At 36.0% G+C, this 24,058-nt stretch overlaps 1 protein-coding gene across 2 annotated transcripts in view; it reads left to right on the top strand.

The window, feature by feature from the left end:
- LOC131959436 (zinc transporter ZIP11-like) overlaps positions 1-24,058 on the top strand; it is a 234,907-nt gene that overhangs the window by 114,339 nt on the left and 96,510 nt on the right. Inside the window, exon 5 of one of the 2 annotated variants that reach the window (XM_059324634.1) lies at positions 23,009-23,141. In XM_059324634.1, the coding sequence (XP_059180617.1) occupies positions 23,009-23,141 (133 nt within the window). The remainder of the gene's footprint in view (positions 1-23,008; positions 23,142-24,058) is intronic. The other variant, XM_059324635.1, reaches the window with a different exon arrangement.

Here is a 24,058-nt window from a genome sequence, read left to right as displayed (position 1 = left end):
CTGCCTCTTGGCCAGGGCTCCCTTAAAGAAAAAGAGGTTCTTAATCTAAATGGGATATTCCCTGGTTAAATAAAGGTTAAATAAAAAAAATAAAAAAGTTATCTACTCAACTTTAAGTTACTAGTGCAGTGCCTCGGCCTCCTTGGGTCCTGAGCAATACACCTGCAGCAATGATAGATAGATGGGTAGAACAAACGGCGGGCTTTCAGCCAGGAGAACGTTGTTCATGTCCCGTGTGAAACAAAAGTAAATTACTTTTTATGTAAAAAACGCAAGTAATGTTTTCTTTTACGTAACTTTTAACGTAACTTCCGTGGCTCACGTCACCTTCGTAACTACTTCACTTACAGCATTTATATACATTTATTTACTGTCTTTTATAACTCTTTACCACACTGTAAAAAATGTCTGTAGATTTCACGGTGAAAAACTGCTAAATCATGACAGTAAAAGACCGTAAAATGATAAATGGGTTAATTCAGTTTAAATAACAATGAAACACTGTAAATGTATATATCAGCCAAAACTGTTTTTTTTTTTGCTTTTTGTTTTTTTTAAATACATTACTCCACTGTAAAATACACTGGCACCGTGTTTGTAGCAAAAATATACTGTAATATATGTACGAGACATCATTTTTGCATTTATTTTTTGTAAAAATACTTTTTTCTCACTGTTAAATACACTAAACACCATATCTCTAACAGAAATGTACTGCAATATTTAATGGTAAAATCTTTAATTTATGTTGCATTTATAAAGTATTTTCTTGTCTTGGCGGAACAGCGTTTCTTTTGATGGAAAAATCTTTATTTTTTTACGGTAAAATATGGAATAAACTGGCAATCTTACTTACTTAAATTAATAGATTTTACTATTAAATATTACAGTATATTTCTGTTAGAGATATGGTGTTTAGTACATTTAACAGTGAGAAAAAGTATTTTTACAAAAAATAAATGCAAAAATTACAGTGATGCTTGTATATATATTACAGTATATTTTGTTGCAAACACGGTGTCAGTGTATTTTACAGTGGAGTAATGTATTTAAAAAAAAATAATAATACTGTTTTGGCTGATATATACATTTTGGTGTTTCATTGTGAGTTAAACTGAATTAACCCGTTTCTCATTTTACGGTCTTTTAATGTCATTGTTTGGCAGTTTTTCACCGTAAAATCTACAGACATTTTTTACAGTGTAGTGACAGTCATAGAGAGTCATAGGTCAATAGCAGAATTCAGAATATAGATAAAGGCAAATCCCTTCGTCACACTTAAACAACAATAACAGTGAGTTAACCGCCAACAATGAGTGAAAATATAAAGGTTCCCATAGACACACGTTTCTTCCTGTTTGTATCTTGGTGCTGTGTGCTGTGGTCCTAATAGTCTAGACGGAATTGTCCAAAAAGTGAAAGTGAGGAGCATTTATGGGTACAAGTCAGGAACTGGCCTACTTTACTTATTTCAAGGGTGCTGAATCCAAAAATAATGGTTCCCAAGCGAAATTTTGAGTTTTTGACCTTCTCATTTGCATATCAAAATGGCGGCCAAATTGCCCATCTTGCTCAGTCGTTGGACCATTTTCCCCAAGTTTTTTTGTAAGTAGGCAATCAAAGATGAGGAAATTAAGTTTCTAGATCTATAGTCTAGAGTCAGAGCAAGGATATAGTGGAGGCTCAGTGTCTTTATATATATATATATGCAAAATACCAACTTTTAAGGTGAAATTAAGCATTATTTGTGTCATTTTTTAAGGCCGACATAAATATTCAATCTATCACTTTTAAATGTTCCAGTTGGTATTTTGCATAAATATATATATGTATATACACATAAAAAAGGCACTGAGCCTCCACTATATCCTTGCTCTGACCCTAGTCTATAGATCCAGAAACTTAATTTCCTCATCTTTGATTGCCTACTTACAAAAAAACTAAGGGGAAATGGTCCAATGACTGAGCAAGATGGGCAATTTGGTGGCCATTTGATATACAAATTAGAAGGTCAAAAACTCAAATGTTCATTTGGGAACCATTTTTTTTGGACTCAGCACCCTTGAAATAAGTAAAGTAGGCCGGTTCCTGACTTGTACCCATAAATGCTCCTCACTTCTTATAGAAGGCCTTTTTTCTGAAATCCGTCTAGACTAAAAGGACTATAGAAGAGGACGTGTTTGTAAGGACATGCAGAGATTTAAGTGGGTTCGGTATTGGACGAAGATTTGCTGGCCGACACAAAAACACTCTCATTAAACTCATTAATGATTCCAGCCGGCATTCCACTAATTACCCTTGTCAACCTGGTTCCTGCTGTGTGTTTGGTTCATTTAATGTCTGTGTGTTTGTTAAAAGGCTGTACTTCCTTTCATTTATTGGTTCATATTTTCTCAAGCCTTTTCTCCAAAATGCTCTCCGACTCGCTCATTGAAATAAGTAGAAAGGCTTTAAGGACAAGATCAAAGAGATGCTTGACAGTAGAGCATTTTTTTAAAGGAAAGCCTTGACTTTCAATCTTTGCCTTTTTATGTCTTGTCTCTGTACAGTTTTTTCAGTTTTAGGTTTTTTTTTTCCAGAGTCCTTATTTTTTTGAATGTTACCCATACCAATGATCACCATTGTGTTTTATCACCGTCTTTTCATATAGAAAAACCTATAGCACCAAACATATACAGGTGTTAGTGCTTGTTGGATCTGAACCCCCTGTGCTAGACTTTAGTGATTCCCAACCAAGGGGTGTTGGTGCTGTTGCCAGGGCTCTTGGAAGAGCAGCTCAACTAATTTTAAAAACAAATATATAAATCACTGTAACACCTGAACACTATGCTGCAGTTATAGTCTAGACGGATTTCAGAAAAAAGGCCTCCTATAAGAAGTGAGGAGCATTTATGGGTGCAAGTCTCTGGATCTATAGACTAGGGTCAGAGCAAGGATGTAGTGGAGGCTCAGTGTCTTTTTTATGTGTATATACATATATATATTTATGCAAAATACCAACTGGAACATTTAAAAGTGATAGATTGAATATTTATGTCGGCCTTAAAAAATGACACAAATAATGCTTAATTTCACCTTAAAAGTTGGTATTTTGCACACACACACACACACATATATATATATATATATATATATATATATATAAAGACACTAATTGAAAATAGTCCAACAACTGAGCAAGATGGGCAATTTGGCCGCCATTTTGATATGCAAATGAGAAGGTCAAAAACTAAAAATTTCGCTTGGGAACCTTTTTTTTGATTCAGCACCCTTGAAATAAGTAATGTAGGCCAGTTATATATATATATATATATATATATATATATATGGTAACACTTTATATTAGGGAACACATTCAACATTAGTTAGTTTCTTATTAGCATGCAAATAAGTAGTATTTCAATCATTACTCTACAAAGTAGCTCACTGGCAAGGTTATAACAGTTTTGGATTTTTAATTAGTTTTAGTTTTAATTGTAATAAATGCAAAATCCCAACTGGAAAATTTAAAAGTGATATTGATTGAATATTTATGTTGGCCTTAAAAAATGACCCAAATAATGCTTAATTTCACCTTAAAAGTTGGTATTTTGCATATATATATATTTATATATATATATATAGACACTGAGCCTCCACTATATTCTTGCTCTGACCCTAGACTATAGATCTAGAAACTTAATTTCCTCAATTGATTGCCCACTTACAAAAAAACTTGGGGAAAATGGTCCAACGACTGTGCAACATGGGCAATTTGGCGGCCATTTTGATATGCAAATGAGAGTCAAAAACTCAAAATTTCGCTTGGGAACCATTTTTTTTGGATGCAGCACCCTTGAAATAAGTAAAGTAGGCCAGTTCCTGACTTGTACCCATAAATGCTCCTCACTTTCACTTTTTGGACAAATCCGTCTAGACTATAATGTCAGCGTGCATGACAACTATAGTAAGCAAGCAAAAAAAGGAGGATGTTAGTTAGATGCACCAGTGTTAGTCTACCAGTGACCAAGGTTATTATAGTTAACGAAAACTAACGAAATAACGGAATCTAGACTTGAAAAAACATTTTCGTTAACTGAAATAATAATGAAAAAGAGAGTTTTTAATAAACAATAACTAACTAAAACTGACAAAAATGACAGCGAAAATGTCCTTCGTTTTCTTCTTTGTCAACTTTTTTCACACATAAACCTTTTTGGTTGATATGAAATCTATTTCATCTATCTGGTTTTATGACTTAATAAACTTATTGGGGCTGAGATGGATCAGACAAAGGAAATAAAGGAAACATTTATTGTGATCTTATTGAATCTGGCACCCAACAAATACCCCATTACAAAACAACTAAAACTAATAAAAACTAAACTAAAACTAAGCATTTTCCAAAAAATAAAAACTAATTAAAACTAGTTAAGTCACTCTAAAAACTAATTAAAACGAACTGAATTTTAAAACAAAAAAATCACAAACGAAATTAAAACTAAAACTAATTAAAAATCCAAAACTGTTATAACCTTGCCAGTGAGCTACTTTGTAGAGTAATGATTGAAATACCACTTACTTGCATGCTAATAAGCAGCTAACTAATGTTGAATATGTGTTCCCTAATATAAAGTGTTACCATATATATATATATATATATATATATATATATATATATGGTATATATATATGGTATATATATGGTATAAATATGTATATATATATGGTATATATATATGGTATATATATGGTATATATATGTATATATATACATATATATATGTATATATATGATATATATATGATATATGTGTATATATATAACTTTCATATATATATATATATATATATATATATATATATATATATATATATATATATGAAAGTTTTCCTTCCGTCCGCTTGAATTTACAGCAGTATTAATAGCAGTAAGAATTGATTCCACAGTTTGTTGGATCTCTTAAATTCTGTGAAACGTGTGCCGTTCATCATGTCTCCAGGCCAGTTGATGTCAGTTTGACATCATCATAATTATCACCATGTCCACTCAGATGTCAGCAGGTTCAACACTCTATTACACACTCGCCAATGTGTGTGTGTGTGTGTTTGTGAGGGCTTGTGTGTGTCTGTAGGGGGGGTGTTAATGTCAAAATGATACTTTACCACCAGTCTAATAACTCATTAATTAAGAGCTTGGTGCCAGACCAGGAGACATCATCTTTTTCTGGCAGGATGTTGGCCCACATTCAGACCCACACACACACACACACACACACACACACACACAGTATACAGAGAGTTTACTGCCATCTTTGGTTAGGAAGACGTATGCATTGATCAATAATGACATGTCTACTAGACAATTTACTTTAGTGTGTGTGTGTGTGTGTGTGTGTGTGTGAGATCCTTTAATTTCACATAAGGTCACATTAATTGAAGACGACAGGAAGAGTTGACAGTCTGCTGTCATCATTATATGAATATATTTAAAACGAACATATTACCACACCGTGGCCTGTGAAAAGAGGTAGTTAGTGCTTTATTACGATCCTCCAGAGCCGTTTTTTGGGCACTAAGAATGTCTATCATAAGCGTCTGTATGTAGCTCTCAGCCAATCGTATCAGTCATACCAGATGACGTATGTAGAGCGACAGAAATTGATGTTTACATAGGCAGACTAGCCCATCTCTACTTTGAGACTAAAATGCTCTATTCTGCTTCTGCAACGTTTTTCTGAAGCATGTTTTGACTCTGGCTGCTCACAGTCTACCGGCAGTGTTGGTGTGTGTGTGTGTGTGTGTGTGTGTGTGTTTGTTTGTGTTTGTGTGTGTGTGTGTGTGTGTGTGTGTGTGTGTGTGTCTGTGAGATCCTTTAATTTCACATAAGGTCACATTAATTGAAGACGACAGGAAGAGTTGACAGTCTGCTGTCATCCTTATATGAATATATTTAAAACAAACATATTAGCACACCATGTGGCCTGTGAAAAGAGGTAGTTAGTGCTTTATTGATGAAGCTCTCATGAGCTCTCACTGTCTCGTGACAGTTAATTAATCACGTTAATTAATCCAGAAATGCTTTGAGTAGCCTTCTGTCATTCAGTGCTGTCTAGATTATGTCCCTAAAACCCTTTTTAATGAATAGATAATCATCATCCATACACAAAGATGGATCAAAATGACATGAAATATAACTTCATTGTACTGTGGTTGAAGCATCATGCTAAGGTGAAACAACCACTTGCAATTTTTTTTCACAGTGAAATGTGCTTTAGTTAAAGAGTTAGAAGTCCCATTGTATAGAAGTCTATGAGAAAATGACCCTACTTCTCATTTGATTTCATTTTTCAGTAGATATTTTCCTAATGAGTTTATGATCTCAACTGCTAGTTTAAAGTCGTCTTCAATTCAGCATGATGTTTGTTTTGCATTTAGCATGTAGCATGGTGTAACAATGTGTATCCATGATGTTATGTGTACTTTTTTAATAGCTGTGAACTTGTTTATTGGTGGCTTGTAGCATGTTCAAACCAGGCATGACATTTATTTTGCATGAAAGTCGCAACATTTGCATCGCCAGGTGCAAAACGCGCTTTATGTTTAATTATACTAAAAGACACTCTGCTGTACATCAGCTGCACATTCTTTTGTAACCTAATTTTTGCTAGCCATTCCAGTTAATGTGATAAGTTAATTTGAATAACCTTGTAAATTGGAGCTTGTTATGAGTCCCCGGGCCGGTAACCACCCGCTTATTAAAATATAGTCATGTGTTGACTATATTACCATACTATATACTAGGTCTGCACAATTAATCGAATTTTAATCGTGGCCACCACGATTTAATTAACCTGATCGTAGGCGATATTTCCATTTTAAAATGCGTCTCTCCTGCATATCTAATCAATCACTTTCTACACCAGTAGTCCACCAACCACCAGGGGGCGGGGCCGCTTTTCTCCCCTGTAAAAAGCCTAGTAGCTGATTGGATAAAATGTTAAGCAGGATGTGACATAGTACTCAATGCCACAACAACAAGCGTTTGTAAAAGCAGTGTTACCAACTTAGCAACAACTGTTGCTATATTTAGTGACTTTTCAGACCCCCTTAGCGACTATTTTTCAAAAAAGCGACTGCCGACAAATCCAGCGACTTTTTCTGGTGTTATTGGAGACTCCTTCTTCTTGTCTCTTCTTGCTGTCCACAGGATTTCCACCGGCTAGGAATGGACGTGGAACAGCTGCACCGCGGTTTTGCTCCGTCCTCTGCCCGGCGTCAACTCTCACCAAGCGCGAATTTGCCGTTCTGTGGAAATCCCCAGTAAGAACGAAGTGGCGCAGTCCTCCTGCAGCAGTCTCTCCCAGCTGCAGAGCCAGAGGGGATGTTAACCCCTTAGCATCCAGTCTGCATCTCTAATTGCTAACAGGCTAACAGTTAGCTCTGTAACAGTACAGTGTGTATGTGCTAACAGGCTAACAGTTCGCTCTGTAGCAGTAGTGTGTACGTGCTAACAGGCTAACAGTTAGCTCTGTAGCAGTAGTGTGTATGTGCTAACAGGCTAACAGTTAGCTCTGTATCAGTACAGTGTGTATGTGCTAACAGGCTAACAGTTAGCTCTGTAGCAGTACAGTGTGTATGTGCTGCTGCTGCAGGAGGTGTTCACTTAGCGATCTCTGTTTATTTACAACAAGCACCAGACACTAAAAACTGTTCCTATAGTAGTAGTATAGTAAGTAGTGCAATTAAAATACAGATGTTTTCCCTAACATGATGAATAATCGTGATTAATAATCGTGATTAATAATCGTGATTACAATATTGATGAAAATAATTGTGATTATCATTTTGTCCATAATCGTGCAGCCCTACTATATACTGTATAAAAAACCAAGGCAACCATGTCCAAAATGCCAAACTTAAGGTTACAAATCAACGGGTGATGTCATGGTGGCTACGTCCACTTCTTTTACACAGTCTATGGCTAAAAATTGGCCATTGCTGTAAAGTATATCTGTTAAAAACTACAGGATTACCAATGGTACAAGACTGACACACTGAAGAGACATTGAACGTTGGAGCACACTGTCCATTAAATCTTCCTCCTGCAGTGTTGAAAGGACATTTCAAAACTTAAAAGAAGAAAATGTAGGTTGACAGTTGGCTAATTCCATCAAGGAGGATTCGGTGGAATTCACTTAATTCCAAGATAAAGAACGAAAACTACCCCTAATTTATAGTAGATGCTTTGATCCTAATGTCCTTCTACAGCTGCAAATAGAGAAACATCAGGACCATGAGTGTGTGTATGTGCCATGACCTTTAGATGAACTGACTTAAATAGCTTTTGGGGATATGACCTCCAGCACACAAAAAGACGTATTTGTTTTCAATCAGCTGTTGGGAAGTGTTCAACAGAAAAATCATTACACTATTGATATTGTAACACTCTCAGCACTGCACTGTGCTAATGACCCATCCCTGCAAGTGTTTGCTCAGATCACAAGATGTTTTTTGTTTTTACAAAAGGAAGGAAAGAAAGAAAAAAACATGTACAGTTTGTAAAAAACATATACATTTAATGGGCAGCTTTATTTTATCTTGTTTTAAGAGTTAATTTCTTATTTTAAGTGTTCAACATGGGCCCGGCCCTAAATTGAGGAAATACGGTAAATAGATGCAAATGAAATGGATTTTGATCAGCAGAGGTTCTGACATGGTGTTTGCTGGGTTTGGCTACTTTCACAGCATTACTCTGCTCCATCAAGAGAGACATGCCAAGTCATTCAGGCATTGAGCTGAGGAGTCATTTATCCTCCTTGTCTGCTTGCTAACTGCTCTGTCTTTGTCCTAATGATAGTTTAAGGGCCCCTGAGGGCCCCCTTTTCAATTTTAAGCTTTACTGAACCTTTTTCGCTGTCGGGGATGATCATTTTAGGAGTGAAGTTAAATGGGGTTGTACATAGCTGACCCCAGATATGTTTCAGAGTTAAATCTGCTGCACTTTCCTGAAACATGTATTAGGCATTTGCATAACAATGTGCTTACTGCCAACCTTTGTATAATGGGATTTTATTTTTGAAAAAGGCCTGTGGTCTCATTGTATCCGTCCCTTGATTATTTCGAAATGTCAAATGTTCAGCCAGAGTAGAGGAGGCCATTAAACCATCACTGCTCTATGGCAAGTATCATTGGCTAAAATGTCCATCAGAAAGGAGGGTGACAGAGTGAATAGTAATTTGCTGGGTAAAACAAAGCGATGTTCAACATTTATTTAGATGCAAATGAATTTATCAAAAAGGCAAATGAAAGGGGGGAATGCATTACAGCTCTGTTCTCTTAATACATCTGTGATACGGGGTGTATTTATTTTAATGGCTTTGTGAGCGAAGAGTTGAATTTCTGTTGCGATTACAGTGTCCGAGGCTGCTCTAATTACAATCCTGGTGACCTCTTGGCTGAAAGGTGGGAACTGGATTGGACACTACCATTCAGATTCAGTACAAAAGTCATTTTTATTGGGTGCACGCTTACACACTGAGCTGCAGCTCAAATGAATAAAATTACTGTAGGACTCCAAATCGAATAGAAACAAAACAAGAGCTGTAATTTTTAAAAGTGGTTATTTATCTATTCAAATTCACAGCCAATCACATTGCTACATCCAGGTTTCCAAATGTCTCACAATCCCAACACTTTCAACAAAATATTAAATATAACTCTGTGAGCTTGGTTTAGCGATGCAAGGTTACTGATCCTTGGTGGCTATGGTGAAGATTCTCTGCTGAAAACAGGTGGTTACATTGCTAAACATATAACTTGGCAAATTATACTCATTAGATGTAGTTACTTCATCTGCAGCTGCTTTCCAGTCTTCATGTTTGTTAGTCTACACCTGCAAAACACAGGTGTGTGGGTTTTTTGTTTTTTTTACAGGTGGTAACTGATCATATGGATGAGTGAGCTGTCTTCCGTTTTTCTAGTATTTTTTAATCAAACAGAAGCCATTCTGAACAAAGGATCTCTGTAATCTACATGGGTAATGCTACTTAACCCATTGAAGCCTGGAAAGCGTATACGTCGTTTTGTAGTAATTGTATAAGCTCTCAATTACTTTTTGAATTTCATTTCTATCTGCTACAGAGGCTGAAAAATCTATTATTGAGTAAAAGAATTGACACTTCTGTTGAATTTCCAGAAAAACTTCAGGTTTTAGGGGCTTATTTTAAAATCGCCCAGAGGTTTTACAGGTGTTTTAGGCGTCAATGGGTTAAATACAACAGACATACTGATTTGTCAAATTTGGATGCACCCCAGTTTTTAAATTAATCAATTGAATCACGTTTTTTGAATGTAATTTACGATTTTTACGTAAATTGCGGCAGTTACGTGAGCCTTGTAACTACCTAATTTCCAGCATTTCCGTACATTTACTTATTGTTTAAACATATGACGCCTTACCAGAAGTTTTTTGCCCTAGACCTAAGGTCAGTTAGCCTGGCTAATGCCAGACTATTTCACAAATGAGATTAGTCAGAGAGATTGGACACCAGCCATTCATTTCTCCGTAGAGGAGGCGTGGTTTACGATCCTCCAGAACCGTTTATTGGGCACTAAGAATGTCTATCATAAGCATCTGTAGGTAGCTCTTAGCCAATCAGATCAGTTATACCAGATGACGTATGTAGAGCGACAGAAATTGATGTTTACATAGCCAGACTAGCCCTCACTTTTCCATAGCCAATCGTATCAGTTATACCAGATGACGTATGTGGAGCGACAGAAATTGATGTTTACATAGCCAGACTAGCCCTCACTTTTCCATACACTGCAAAAAGGTTTGTCAAAAACAAGATCAAAACACTAAATCTGAGGGAAATGATCTTGCTGCATGGACAGATAATTTCACTCGACAAGATTTCTTGAATTAAGATTATTAAATCTAGAAATAAGCATGTTGAACACTTAAAATAAGAAATTAACTCTTAAAACAAGATAAATTGCCTAACACTTCTAATTAAAAATATAAAAAATGTTTGTTTGTTTTTTATCTTGGTAAGAAACAAATAATTTGCAGCGTATGGAAGGAATGGGCCTCTGGAAGTTACTTCTTCTGCTATGATTGAAATCTCTCAGGCAGAAAATAATCTATTTTACTTGAAGAAGTTTTAGGTGGATATTTGAGCACCACTAAGGGCTAGCTCTACTTCAAAAAGTTGGTCTCCATGATCAAATAGACCGAACCCGGTCAAGAGTCTGAAGTGGAGATAACACAAGTGTATAAATCAGATGACTGAGTGTCAGTGTGTGTGTATGTGGGACTGTGTGACAGTGTGTTTTTGAAGGAAGAGGGGCAGTTTCCACTTTTCTTTCTCAACTCCTGCCTTCCTCATCAAACTGTGACAAGTCCTCTGAGACATGTCTCCTGCTGCAGCGTTCACACAGAATGAATCACACAAACATCAGATAGCTGGACTACTTTCATATAGAGTCCAGTATAGCACACCAAGATCTGTTCTGTAGGCATCAGCAGTATCTTCCTGCCTCCAGGAGGATATTTTGACCTGTAGACCAGTGAAATAGTAAGCCACAGTAAATTATTTATATTAACCCTTTGGGGTTACTATGTCGTGTTGGTATCATTGTTTTCAGCACAACCTCACCTATATGACCTTATCATTATTGTTTTTATTTTGGCTTACTGGATCAACATTTTCAACACAAAAAAACACACAAAAACACACACACAAAATTACAAAAACACACATAAAAAACACATTTTTTTAAAAACATAAAAACACACAAAAAACACACTGAAAACACACTTTTTATTATTTTTTTTTTTTTTACAAAAACCACCTACAAAATTACAAAAAACACACATAAAACACACAAAAACAAACAAAAATTGACAAAAACCACACAAAACAAACATGAAAGACAAAATATTGCATAAAAAATGCTGAATGCAAACTGCTACATTTGAAAAACTTGCAAAAACGTACACTTGGTCAAGGTGTTTCTTTAATAATTTTTTTTTTTTACCTTTGCTGAAAAAGAGATATAAAAACACACCGAAAACACACTTTTTTTTTTTACAAAAACCACCCACAAAATTACAAAAAACACACATAAAAACACACAAAAACAAACAAAAATTTACAAAAAATCACACAGAAAACATGAAAGACAAAATATTGCATAAAAAATGCTGAATGCAAACTGCTAAATTTGACAAACCTGCAAAATCGTACACTTGGTCAAGGTGTTTCTTTAATTTTTTTTTTTTTTTTTTTTACAAAAACCACCCACAAAATTACAAAAAAGCACACATGCTGAATGCAAACTGCTAAATTTAAAAAACCTGCAAAAACGTACACTTGGTCGAAGTGTTTTTCTTTGTTTTTTTTTTTACCTTTGCTGAAAAAGAGTAAATGCACTAAATTGGACATGGAAACATTGGAGAAAAGCTAACAGCAGGGCTCCATGCTGCATCGTTTTTCCGTTGCAACGTCATGAAGGAGAGTTGCTCCGGTGCTTTCGTGGACTCCAGAGGGTTAATACCGCAAAAGCATTTGGATCAGTTCTGTGTGTACTGTTTCCACATTTTCTTATCATTAAAACCCATGTTTTTACATTTTCAAACCAATATAACACCTTCAGCCGGAAAGCCAACTTATCTCAGCTGAGGTGAGATAAAATCATTACAATTTATGCAGTTTATGTTTGTTAAGAGAGCTGCCAACGACATTACATTGATTCTGAGCCAGAGAGCCTCCACCAGCACCACCTCCAGCTGGGACAGCCTCCAAAATACTGATGTGGTAAATGAAAGAGTTTGTGGGTTCTGTCAGTGAGCTGAAAGGTCAGTCAGTGTACTGATGTAGGGGTTGGTGTATTGTTCATATTACAGTGCTTTTGCATAAATCTGCACTCTGCACATTTCTCCACTTAAATTTGCACTAAGTTGTATATAGTATATTATTACTATTATTATTATTGTGTATTTGTATATTGTTAATATGTCTTTTCTTAGATTGTTTATTTTTTATCTTTATCTTAATTGTGTGAAACTTTACGGCTGTAACAAAGAAATTTCCCCACTGTGGGATTAATAAAGTCAAATCTGATCTGAATCTTACAAATAGTCAGTTAAATACAAATTGTATTTAATTTACCTATATTTTATTACAATACAAGCTGGGGCTGGGCGATATGGACCAAAAGTCATATATTATATATATATATATTTATATATATATTTAGGCCGAATATTGATATACGATAAATATCCTGATATTTTTATCACAAAGTGAGCAAATGTTCAGTCAAAGTCAAATATGACATGTCACAAGTAGTTTTATTGAAATCGTTTATTTAAGTGAACATAAATACTGTATAACAACAGGAGTACCTTATTTTTTTCTTTTAAATCAAAGCTCCATAAAGTGCACATTTAAATAAAAAAATATCTTAAACATAAAGAAATTTGACTCTATTTTCACTTAAACACACTCATACAACCAAGAGCTTTCCTAAATCAAGCTTTAGAAATATTCTACATTAATATTATTTTCTTGTTTCATAGTTTATTTTTTTATCAACATCAGTCATAATCATAAATATCAAATATTATATTCATTTACTTTCTGAATTTTAATCCTTTACGTGATTTTTATGTCAATTTGCGCAAATTTGAACTATATCGATATATGCAATATAGTCTAATTCCATGTCACATTTCAAAATATATTTGTATATTTTTTATATCGATATATCGCCCAGGCCTAATACAAGCATACACTGTAAAAAACCTTTGTAGAAATTACAGTAAAACACTGTCAAATTGCATCAGAAATTGGTTGTCAAATTAAACATTGTACATCACCGTAGTGAATACTTTTAATTACTGTAAATCAAAGAATATCATAAAACTTTAAATTCAACTGCCATAAACTGTAGAAAACACACAGTTTTAGTGTAAAAATATAAAATTTTGATGTAAAATGAATGGAGAAATACCATGATGACACAATTATCCTGAAAGTAATGGGATTATTCAGTATAAATTACAGTTTTTGCTGATATTTACATTTACATACGCTCACTGTATTTTTTACAGTGAAGTTCTGGCAACCAAAGCTGCCGGTATTTTACCGTAAATTAAACAGATTTTTTTTTTACAGTGTACAAATGAAATGAAATCGGTATCGGGAGAGAAATAATGGTATTGGAACATCTCTATTCATTATAATAAAATGAAAAATGCTATTAAATATGTCTTGGAATTAAAAGAAAATCAAAATGTCTAATTCAACTTTTGCCTTGTGGTGGAGGCAGTTCTACAGCAGTTTGCATGAGGAATTACCAAAATTTAATACTACAAATCCCAGAATGCTCTGCTGGTGTTCTGGCTTGAACACAGTAGATCAGTGTGGAGCAAACTGAGCAACAGTTAAAGTGTCTTTATGCACTTTTTCTTGCTAGTCCAAGGCTTGAATGGCTGCACATTCATTGAAGGATATTATTATTAGTCATTTGGTTTATTATTGTTATTTTATTCTCACATTTATTTTTAGCCTGTGGAAAAAGATTACTGTTAAATTTAAATTTAAATAAGGCCGCATATAAAATAAAGGGACATACGATTTTTTTAAAAATTTTATTTAAAAAATGAATGCCATTGATGTGTTTGTTTGATTTATTTGATATTCGATTTCGAATATTTGCAATATTAAGTTATATCAAGCTTTGCTTTTTCCGTTTCGTTTGAACTTGTTTAGGTCAATTTTTTCAATAAATATCAATGTTGGCCCGCGACTTTGTCCAAGTTTAAAATTTTGGCCCACTGTGTATTTTTTTCTACCTTTGCATGTCTGCTTTTCATTCATTAATTACATCCAATTTAGACATTATAGTCACGCCATAGTAAATACAAACAGTCACAAGGATGACTTTGTTGTTCTTGATTTTATTTTCTAGGAACTAATTGGGATATAATGTTCAGATGCAAATTTGCCAAAGGTTAATTGGAAATCAGTGGGAAATTGGGTGTAAATGATATGCTGGAATTAAAAAGCCTCATCATAAACTATGGGTCAGTGATCCTTTTCCCTTTTAATCACTACTTTTTTGTACTGCTTCCTGTTCCCTCTTCCCTTTCATAGTGTTGTTTGAGCATTATTATTGTTTTCTCCTCTTTGACTGAGATGGATTTGCTGTGAGTAATGAGTGGCTTTACTCTTAATAATAATCATAAAAAGCTGAGTCTTTGTGATATGTTAAGTGGTGTCATCAAATGTATTTCATATTAGCCTACGGTCTGCACCTGCTCATTTTGAAGTTAGATCAAACGGTTCCGATATGAAAGAACAATAAAAGAGGCTTGGATTCAAGGGAGGAAGAAGAAGAGACAGGAAGTGAGGAAGGAGAGAGAAAAAGAAGAGAGGTGACTTTCAGTGATCAACAGAGCGATGCTGGAGGGTTTAATGTGAGCTGGACCTGCTGATGAGACTCTATCATGGGGCGGCACCAAAGGTTGCTGAGGGTTAATAATGTCCCCTCAGGACGGGACACACACACACACACACACACACACACACACACACACACACACACTGCACACACAGCTGCTTACAGACATGTCGTCCTCTACAATCACTGTTCTAATCGGGTGGTTAGCGTATTTTTCAGAGAAACAAGTTATTACTCAGTGGAACTCTGTAACACTCAGAACTCTAAAGTAGTCCAATGTGTTATTTTATGTTTTTCAAAATTTTTTGTACTGTTGAGTAAAAATAGTTTTTATATGTTTCTATGTGAATCTTATTTCATTAAGGCCTCGGGGCAATCACACCTAGCACTGGTCCCATACAGCAATAGCTGTAGGGACCAGTAGTGCTCGGGGCTGCAGTGCTCTGTTATACTGTGGATTTCTTCTTCTTCCTCTTCCGGACGCAATTTCGTCCCGCTACTAGTCCTACAACTTGAAGAGTTGCAGGACAAATTATATATCAAAACGTGCGGTTTGATCGGGATCGGTGTGCTATTACTTTTTCTCTACAGAATACGAATTGCCCAAAATTTTGCATTGAAATGAATGGAACGGGCGACAAAAAATGAGCGAAAAAGAACAATAATTGGAGATTTTTAAACGTCTACTTCTCCGGCATAATTTCACCTAGAGACTCCATTTAAATTTTAAACAGTAGACACAAGTCTTGTGTATTGGTGTATTAATCAACGTTTCGATAGGTCATATAGTTTTTTATCAATCCCTGTTCAATGACGATGATCATTTTTGGAGAAATTCTGAGATTATAATGGGTGTGTATTGCACGGAATGTTCGTGTCATAGTGTGTGACATCATCGCCAGAGTGTAGAGGTAGAGAAAAAATTGTCAAAAAATAAATTTGAAAACTGCGCTCCAGGCTGCAAATTCCACTCTACAGAAATAATTTATACATAGAAATGTAGGAAAATTTGTCTTCTCACTCACAATCCTCTGGTAAAGCTGTCAGAGTTATAGTTTGGGCGTACGACCCACAGATTCGCCACCAAAACCACCAACAGCCTCATTGGCTCCCATATTAAAAACGCAGGGGGATTTCGGAAAAAGGGAAGATGGAACAGTTTTTTTAGATCGCTCTAACAAAGCTATTTTTTAATTTTTCTTAAAAAAAATCACATGTAGACGTTCAGGAAGAACTCAGGACGCTCAAAGTGAAGTCGCATCAATGATAGGTTTTATGGTTTTGCCAAAAATGCTTTCTGTTTGAGGCCAGAAATTCGAGTCTGTCCACCTCTGCTGTCACTCTTTCGGAACATTTAATTTAATTAACAGCTGCAGTTAATTCTGTTGATTGCCTTTGATCTTTGATTTGATTACAGTTACAGATACACACACACATGCACTAAAGTGCGCACACTCCTCACACATGCATACACATGCTTCATACACGCACACAAGCACACACTGGTAACTTTGTGTGATTTTAATTACACACACACACACACGTAACTTTATGCGATTTTCGCTACACACACACACACGCACGCACACACACACACACAGGTAACTTTACGTGATTTTAATTACACCTACACACACACACACACACACACACATATTTTGAGGATAAAGGGCATAGTTCAAAGGGCATTCCTCTGAAGAATCTCATCATAGTGTACACACACCGGCAGTAGCCCCCGTGGCCCTTTCAAAATTTCCCCAGGGGAAATTTTCTAGTTTGCTTTGTTATTTACTTGGTATGTTAATAACATATTGAACTAATCTCGTTTCTTTGATTTTCTTTAAAACTGGCAGTTTAAACGTCTGAAGTCCAGGAGATTTTGGTTCAAATTTGTCAATTTGTCAAGACATTTCTGTCTCTGCATGGCTCCTTTTTCTTGACACAAACTTGGCTATCAGTCAGATTTTCATTTATTTTAATTAACAAAGTATAAAGCTGCCAGGAATCCAAAATACAAACAAAAGACACAGGTGTCTATGGAAATGTGCCATTTTTTAATTTTTTTTTTTAATTTTTTACCATTTATACACACAAAGACAGCAGAAACAAATAAATAAATAATAAAACTTCAAAACAATCTATTGTAAATTAAAAATTAGCCTGGGTATACCCAGACTGCCTTGCGCGCTCAAATTTAATTTCGAACCTCCAGGCGGTCTGGAAACCAGGAAGCATTCTTAGCCCTGTTTTAGGGATCCAATCACAGAGCGGGGAGGGACGGCAAGACGATGACGCGTACTACTCGGCACTTGGAAGCTTGTAGTTTTCCGGATCCAACATGTCTGCTGCAGACGCGAAACTCTCTTTAGCTGTAGATGGTGTTTTAAATAGTTTAGAGCGAAAGTTGAAAGGCGAAAGGTCTCTGGGGGCTCCGCTGTCCCCCGGCTCGGAGCGAGATCACCGGTAGCGCCGGCTCGGCGCTAATCACCGGCCAGCTCGCCGAGATTTTCAATAAATAGATGGACTCCAGAGGGTTAAAAACAATATAAGAAATTACGATAATAATCGAGATCGGACGGTATGAAAAATTATATTGTGATAATTTTTTTTGTAATATCGCCCAGCCCTAATTTTTTATCCTGTGTCTTCATGTCATTTACAGAACAATTGCTGTATTGAGATATCTCGTGTTACCGCAACATACACTACATTGAGCGGCTGTGGCTCAGTTAGTAGAGTTGGTTAGCCCCCAACCGAAGGGCCATGACAGCCTACATGTTGAAGTATCCTTGAGCAAGATACTGAACCCCAAATTGCTCCCGATGCTGCGTTCATCAGTGTGTGAATGAATTCCCAATGGTGGCAGGTGGCACCATTTAGGGTAGCCTCTGCCACCAGTATGAATGTGTGTGTGAAAGGGTGAATGAGCGCAGTCTGTAGTGTAAAGCGATTTGAGTGGTCACAAAGCGACTAGAAAAGCGCTATATAAGTGCAGGTCCATTTACCATTTTACCATTACCATTTATCATGAAAGAATATTTTGGACATGTTGCCCACCCCTACTTCAGGAGCATTTGCTTTAAGCGTCTTACATTACAGCTTCTTGAAAGCCAGGTGCATCTCATTTTGATGACCGGGGAAAGGGAAGAGTCTGGGAGATGGTACATCTTCTTACTAACACATACATACACGATTTATTCTCTTGATAAAAGATGCATACGAATGTTAATGAAAACAATAATTTAAGCATTCAAATAAGTAAGTCTCATCTGCTGTTGCATCAGCTTGTAAAATTCATGAAATATGTAAAACACTGCAAACTGTCCAATATTATTCATAATAAATGTATTAAAATATGTATTTGTGCTTGTTGGTCCGGCTACATTCAGTGTTTTCAGCCTAACGACGACACCACAACATCCCCAAATGTCATGCTTCACCTCATTCATTAGTGTATGCCTGAGCAAACTTCCTCCTTTTCTTTCTTTTTTTCTTTCCTGTGCATCGTTCTGGGCTGCATCCTTCTCATGCGCCTCATTGCTGCTGGCGTGAGTAATAACCAGAGAGCAAGAATGACAAAAACAAATTGAAATGAACCCGTGGCTCAGAGAAAATGTTTCTACAATAATATTGTTTCCAGTGTTGTTCCACACGCAAATGAAAAACTTTTATTTTAGTCAGACACAATGTTACATTTCATATCCAGTCTATAAACATGCTGTTGGTGCAGTGCCTATAAAAAGTATTCCCCTGTCTTACATGTGGTACTGTCTTAATTATAACAAAGATGGAATGGGACTTCCTGAAACACGGATTAACACACACACACACATATATATATATATACACTACCGGTCAAAAGTTTTAGAACACCCCAATTTTTCCAGTTTTTTATTGTAATTCAAGCAGTTCAAGTCAAATGAACAGCTTGAAAGGGTCCAAAGGTAAGTGGTGAACTGCCAGAGGTAAATAAAAAAAGGTAAGCTTAACCAAAACTGAAAAATAATGTACATTTCAGAATTATACAAGTAGGCCTTTTTCAGGGAACAAGAAGTGGGTTAACAACTTAACTCTATGGAGTCTTGGGCTATTTTGTCCATTTTTTTATTCTTTTCATGTCTTTGTAAGTCAGTTTGGGTCTTTTTTTTGTCATTTTGTGTCTTTTTTTAGTCATTTTGTGTCTTTTGGTGTCTTTTTTTGTCATTTTGTGTCTTCTTTTGGTCATTTTGTGTCTTTTGGTGTCTATTTTGGTCATTTTGTGTCTTTTTTTGGTCATTTTGTGTCTTTTTTTAGTCCTTTAGTCCAACATAAAATGTGATTTTGAATCTTTTTTTTACTTTCAAAACACTATCATGCTCAATAAAGAATTTTAAATGTTGCAAATGTGCATTAATTTCAGAGTACACTGAGACATTAAACTGCATCATTTTCAATTCAATTCTGGAAAAGTTGGTGTGTTCTAAAACTTTTGACCAGTAGTGTATATATAAGTCTTGTTGAGATTAAAAAATATATTTTCCAAGAGAGACCTGGCCAAGAATGCAGCATAAAAAGAGAGAAGTTACAACATTTAAACACAGTTATCATAAACAATTAAGTACAATTAATCCAGCATCACAACAACAGTGAAGGAGCCTCAGTAGAGACTTATAAGGAGCAGTCACACTGACTAAGGGAAATTATTTCTTTATCCTTTAGAATCGATTTAAATTCACTGATTGGGATCAACTCAGACAATTTCAATTCCTTTTGCAGATTGTTCCATGATAAAAGGGCAGAGTAACTAAAAGCTTTCTGGCCTAACTCAGTTCTCACTCTTGGCTCCAGCATCTGTACAATGATTTGCGAGCGTAGACCAAGTTTAGTTTTGTTTCGACACATGTACACTACTGGTCAAAAGTTTTAGAACACCCCAACTTTTCCAGAATTTTATTGAAAATTATGCAGTTTAATGTCTCAGTGTACTCTGAAATGAATGCATAGAACAAATAAACAATTGAAAAAAAGAAATCATAGAATCAATCTAGAAACAAAAATATAATCTAAACTTTTGACTCATCAAAGTAGCCACCTTTGGCAGATCTAACAGCTGAACACACTCGTGGCTTACTTTCTACAATGGAAATCAAATATTCTTCAGAAAGTTCTTCCCAACTCTGTTGCAGCAGTTCCCATAAATGTGTAGCACTTGTAGGTTGCTTTGCTTTCACTCTTCTGTCCAGTTCATCCCAAACCAGCTCCATGGGGTTTAAGTCTGGAGACTGTGCTGGCCACTCCATGTTTTCAAGCTTACCATCTTGTTCCACGCCATAACTGACAGCTGTCAATATGTTCCCAGTTTGAAGAAGCAGGACCAGTCTTTTTCCGAAATAAATACAGTTATATGAGAAAAGAATAACAAACATTACAAAATAACTAAATATGACAAGGTCAGCATTTATATGTAAAGAAAGGGAAAATTGAACTATATCGATATATGGTCTAATTCTATATCACATTAAAAATATATCAATATATATTTTTTATCAATATATTGCCCAGCCCTATTGTGGACCACACAATAACACAAACAAATGAACCAGTCGATGTGAAGTTACTGTGTTTGTCTAAGGAGTGTGGTGGCTTTAAAGTGAGCAATACATACTGCTGAAGATGCAGCAAAAAGTATTTCAGCCACCTTAAAAAAAAAAAGGACCACCTATAATGGTCAGACCCAAATTCAGGTTTTGGGCTGTCGGCCTTTGTTACACAGCACAGCATCATAAACACACTTTACCCACTGTGAAGTATGGTGGTGGCAGCTTCATGCTGCGGGAATGTTTCCCTGCAGCAGATCACCTGTGTGTTGTCAAGGGCTTTCAGGCTTAGCAGTGTAGACGCTAACATGAAAATACAGGGAGAGAAACCTGATGCAGTCTGCCAGAAACCCTTTGACTTTGGAAAGGATTTGTTTTCCAGCAAGACACTGATCCCAAGCATAAAGCCAGAGCTCCATAGAAATCACCTCAAAACAACAAATGGATGTCCTGGAGTGACCTAGATGGGCCCAGATGTTCCTCAGATTGAGAATTTGCAGGTGGACTTGGAAGAAGTGGTTTACTGACTGCCTATGCAACCTCAATAGCAATTAGAATGGGATCAATTGCAGTGTCCAGATTTGGAAAATGAAAAAAAACAACCTTGTAGAACCTGATAATGTAATAAATTCCTGATAATGTAATAACCCCGATAATGTAATACAAATCTGCACTTGAGTCCATTGAAAATGTAATGAAACCTGATAATGTCATAACTTCCCGATAATGTAATAAAGTGCATTTCCCAATAATGTAATACACTTTTTACCGACAATGTAATAAAGTATAACATTAATGGAAGATTTTTGATCAAATCAAAGATGGCGGAAAATCCAATATGGCCGAAAAACCCCATTGAGGATGCATTGAGCTGGGATTGGCCCAAGGGTTCCAGTGATACATCCTTTGTGAAAAACGGGTGAACGGGTCAAAAGTGAATAAACATTCAACTTTGACCTGTTGGTGGCGCTAGAGCTCTGGAGCTAGAGTTGATACACAGTATCACCACTGGAACCCAAGTAATGTTAAATTATTACAATATTGGGGAATTATTACATTATGAAGGCTTACCTGATAATGTAATAACCTCCCATCAATGTTATACTTTACTACATTATTGGTAAAAAAAAAAAAAGTGTATAACATTATTGGGAAATGCACTTTATTACATTATCGGGAAGTTATTACATTATCAGGTTTTATTACACTTTCAATGGACTCAAGTGCAGATTTTTATTACGTTATTGGGGTTATTACATTATCGGGAATTTATTACATTATCAGGTTCTACAAACCTTTTTGACCAACGATATTTCTAGGGGGTTAACCACTTAACCCTTTATCGGGCGAAGAACTATAGGCCTATTTGGTAACTTCAGTGGATATCCAAAATGGGGTCCCCATGTCTCTCTGTTTGGTCGTGGAACCAAATGGATTTCTCCAGCTAGTCAGTAAAGATCAGGCTACGTCACAGACAGTGACACCATGACATCTGACCAATCAGTATGATAATAAAATAATAATATTAACTTTATTGAGTTGCAAATTTTCTACATTAAAGTGGCAAATCTACAAGGAAAAAGATAGCAGATTTAGGAGATTTAAAGTGGCAAATCTGCGCGAAAAAAATCACAGATTCACGAGAAAAAAGTGAAAAAAAAAAACTTTTTAAATCTCACCACTTTAAGTCTCATAAATCTGCACAATTTTTCTTGTAGATTCGCCACTTTTCTCTCAAAATATTACCTCCCTCCCCTATTCTCTAGGGTGGAAATTTGGAATTTGCAAGTATTTCAATCAGTGCCCTATGAAGGGTTAACAAGCCACAATAGTGCATTTTAATATCTACTGCGGCCCCTAAACGGTCTTGGAATTGTATAAATCGGGCAGTGTTAGTATTAGAGCTGGGATATAAGTAGAAAACTAGGTAAATACATGTGTCCGTGTCTCCTGTTCATAATTTCTGTCTCCATCCACAGGGTGTAGGTGCTGACCCCCAGGCTGCCTTGGCTCTGCCCCCCGAGTCCAAGCTGACCAAAGAGAAAGCAGACGAGCCCTCGTTCGACTCTGATGAGATGACCATCAGGATAGGTAGAGCTGGACCACATTCAGGCAAGCCTCCCTTCATATACCCACAAAAAAAAATCCATTTAACTACAGCCACTGTAGTCCCACTTAATTCAAGTCAGGTTTGACGCACCAGATCATACTTAGAATAAAAATGCATGAAAAGGGACTGCATAGGCTTACACTGTTAAATCTCACCTGAAGCTTCTCTGATGGCTTCTTATTCACTGTCTTGATTTTTCTTTTTTTCCCATTTCTACCTCATCTGTTCTTCTGTAACACTTATTAGGGTGTTCTCCTAACTTTGAAGAAATAATCATCAGTTTTTTTTCTTGGGCGTGGTACACTAACTTCTCTTAATCCTGTTATTTCACACATGCACTCACTTCAGTTCATGGGCTATAAGGAACCCAATTTTATCTTAGGTGAGCCGGAGCTGTAAAACTATTGCATAATAACATATAAATGACAGCCACTGCAAATGTTTCCCTTTTTTTTATGGTAAAGAAGTACATTCTGAAAACATTCACACTTAATGTTTTTCTGTAATTATTACAGACAAGTCATAAACGTATTAAACCCTTTGGGGCCGTGTGTTTGACCCGTCTGTTTGAGACTGTTACTTGTAAACTGGTAGGCTTTTGTTGACCTAGATTGTGCTTTTTTATTAAGACTAAAAACAAGAGTAATGTTGGGCCTGTGACACGGTAAAGCTGAGGGGCCAATAAGCACATTTCATTTTCCAACAAATCAAGAAAGGATTAAAGCATGTTGAGCAATTACAAGCAAACTGCACAATCATCTACGTGACAAAAGAGAGCAACGTGGTGGAAAATTAGAGAACAAATAAATGCAGAAAAACAAATCATTTTAAGTGGAAAATACATTTTAAAACAGGAAAATGGTTTTGGCTGTGTCTGTGTTAGTACTCTGGTACTGTTTGTTTGTGGCAGATAAATCAA

The sequence above is a fragment of the Centropristis striata genome, chromosome 21 (genome assembly GCF_030273125.1).
Source record: "Centropristis striata isolate RG_2023a ecotype Rhode Island chromosome 21, C.striata_1.0, whole genome shotgun sequence".
Classification (NCBI taxonomy): domain Eukaryota; kingdom Metazoa; phylum Chordata; class Actinopteri; order Perciformes; family Serranidae; genus Centropristis; species Centropristis striata.
This window is presented reverse-complemented; position numbering and strand designations above follow the sequence as displayed.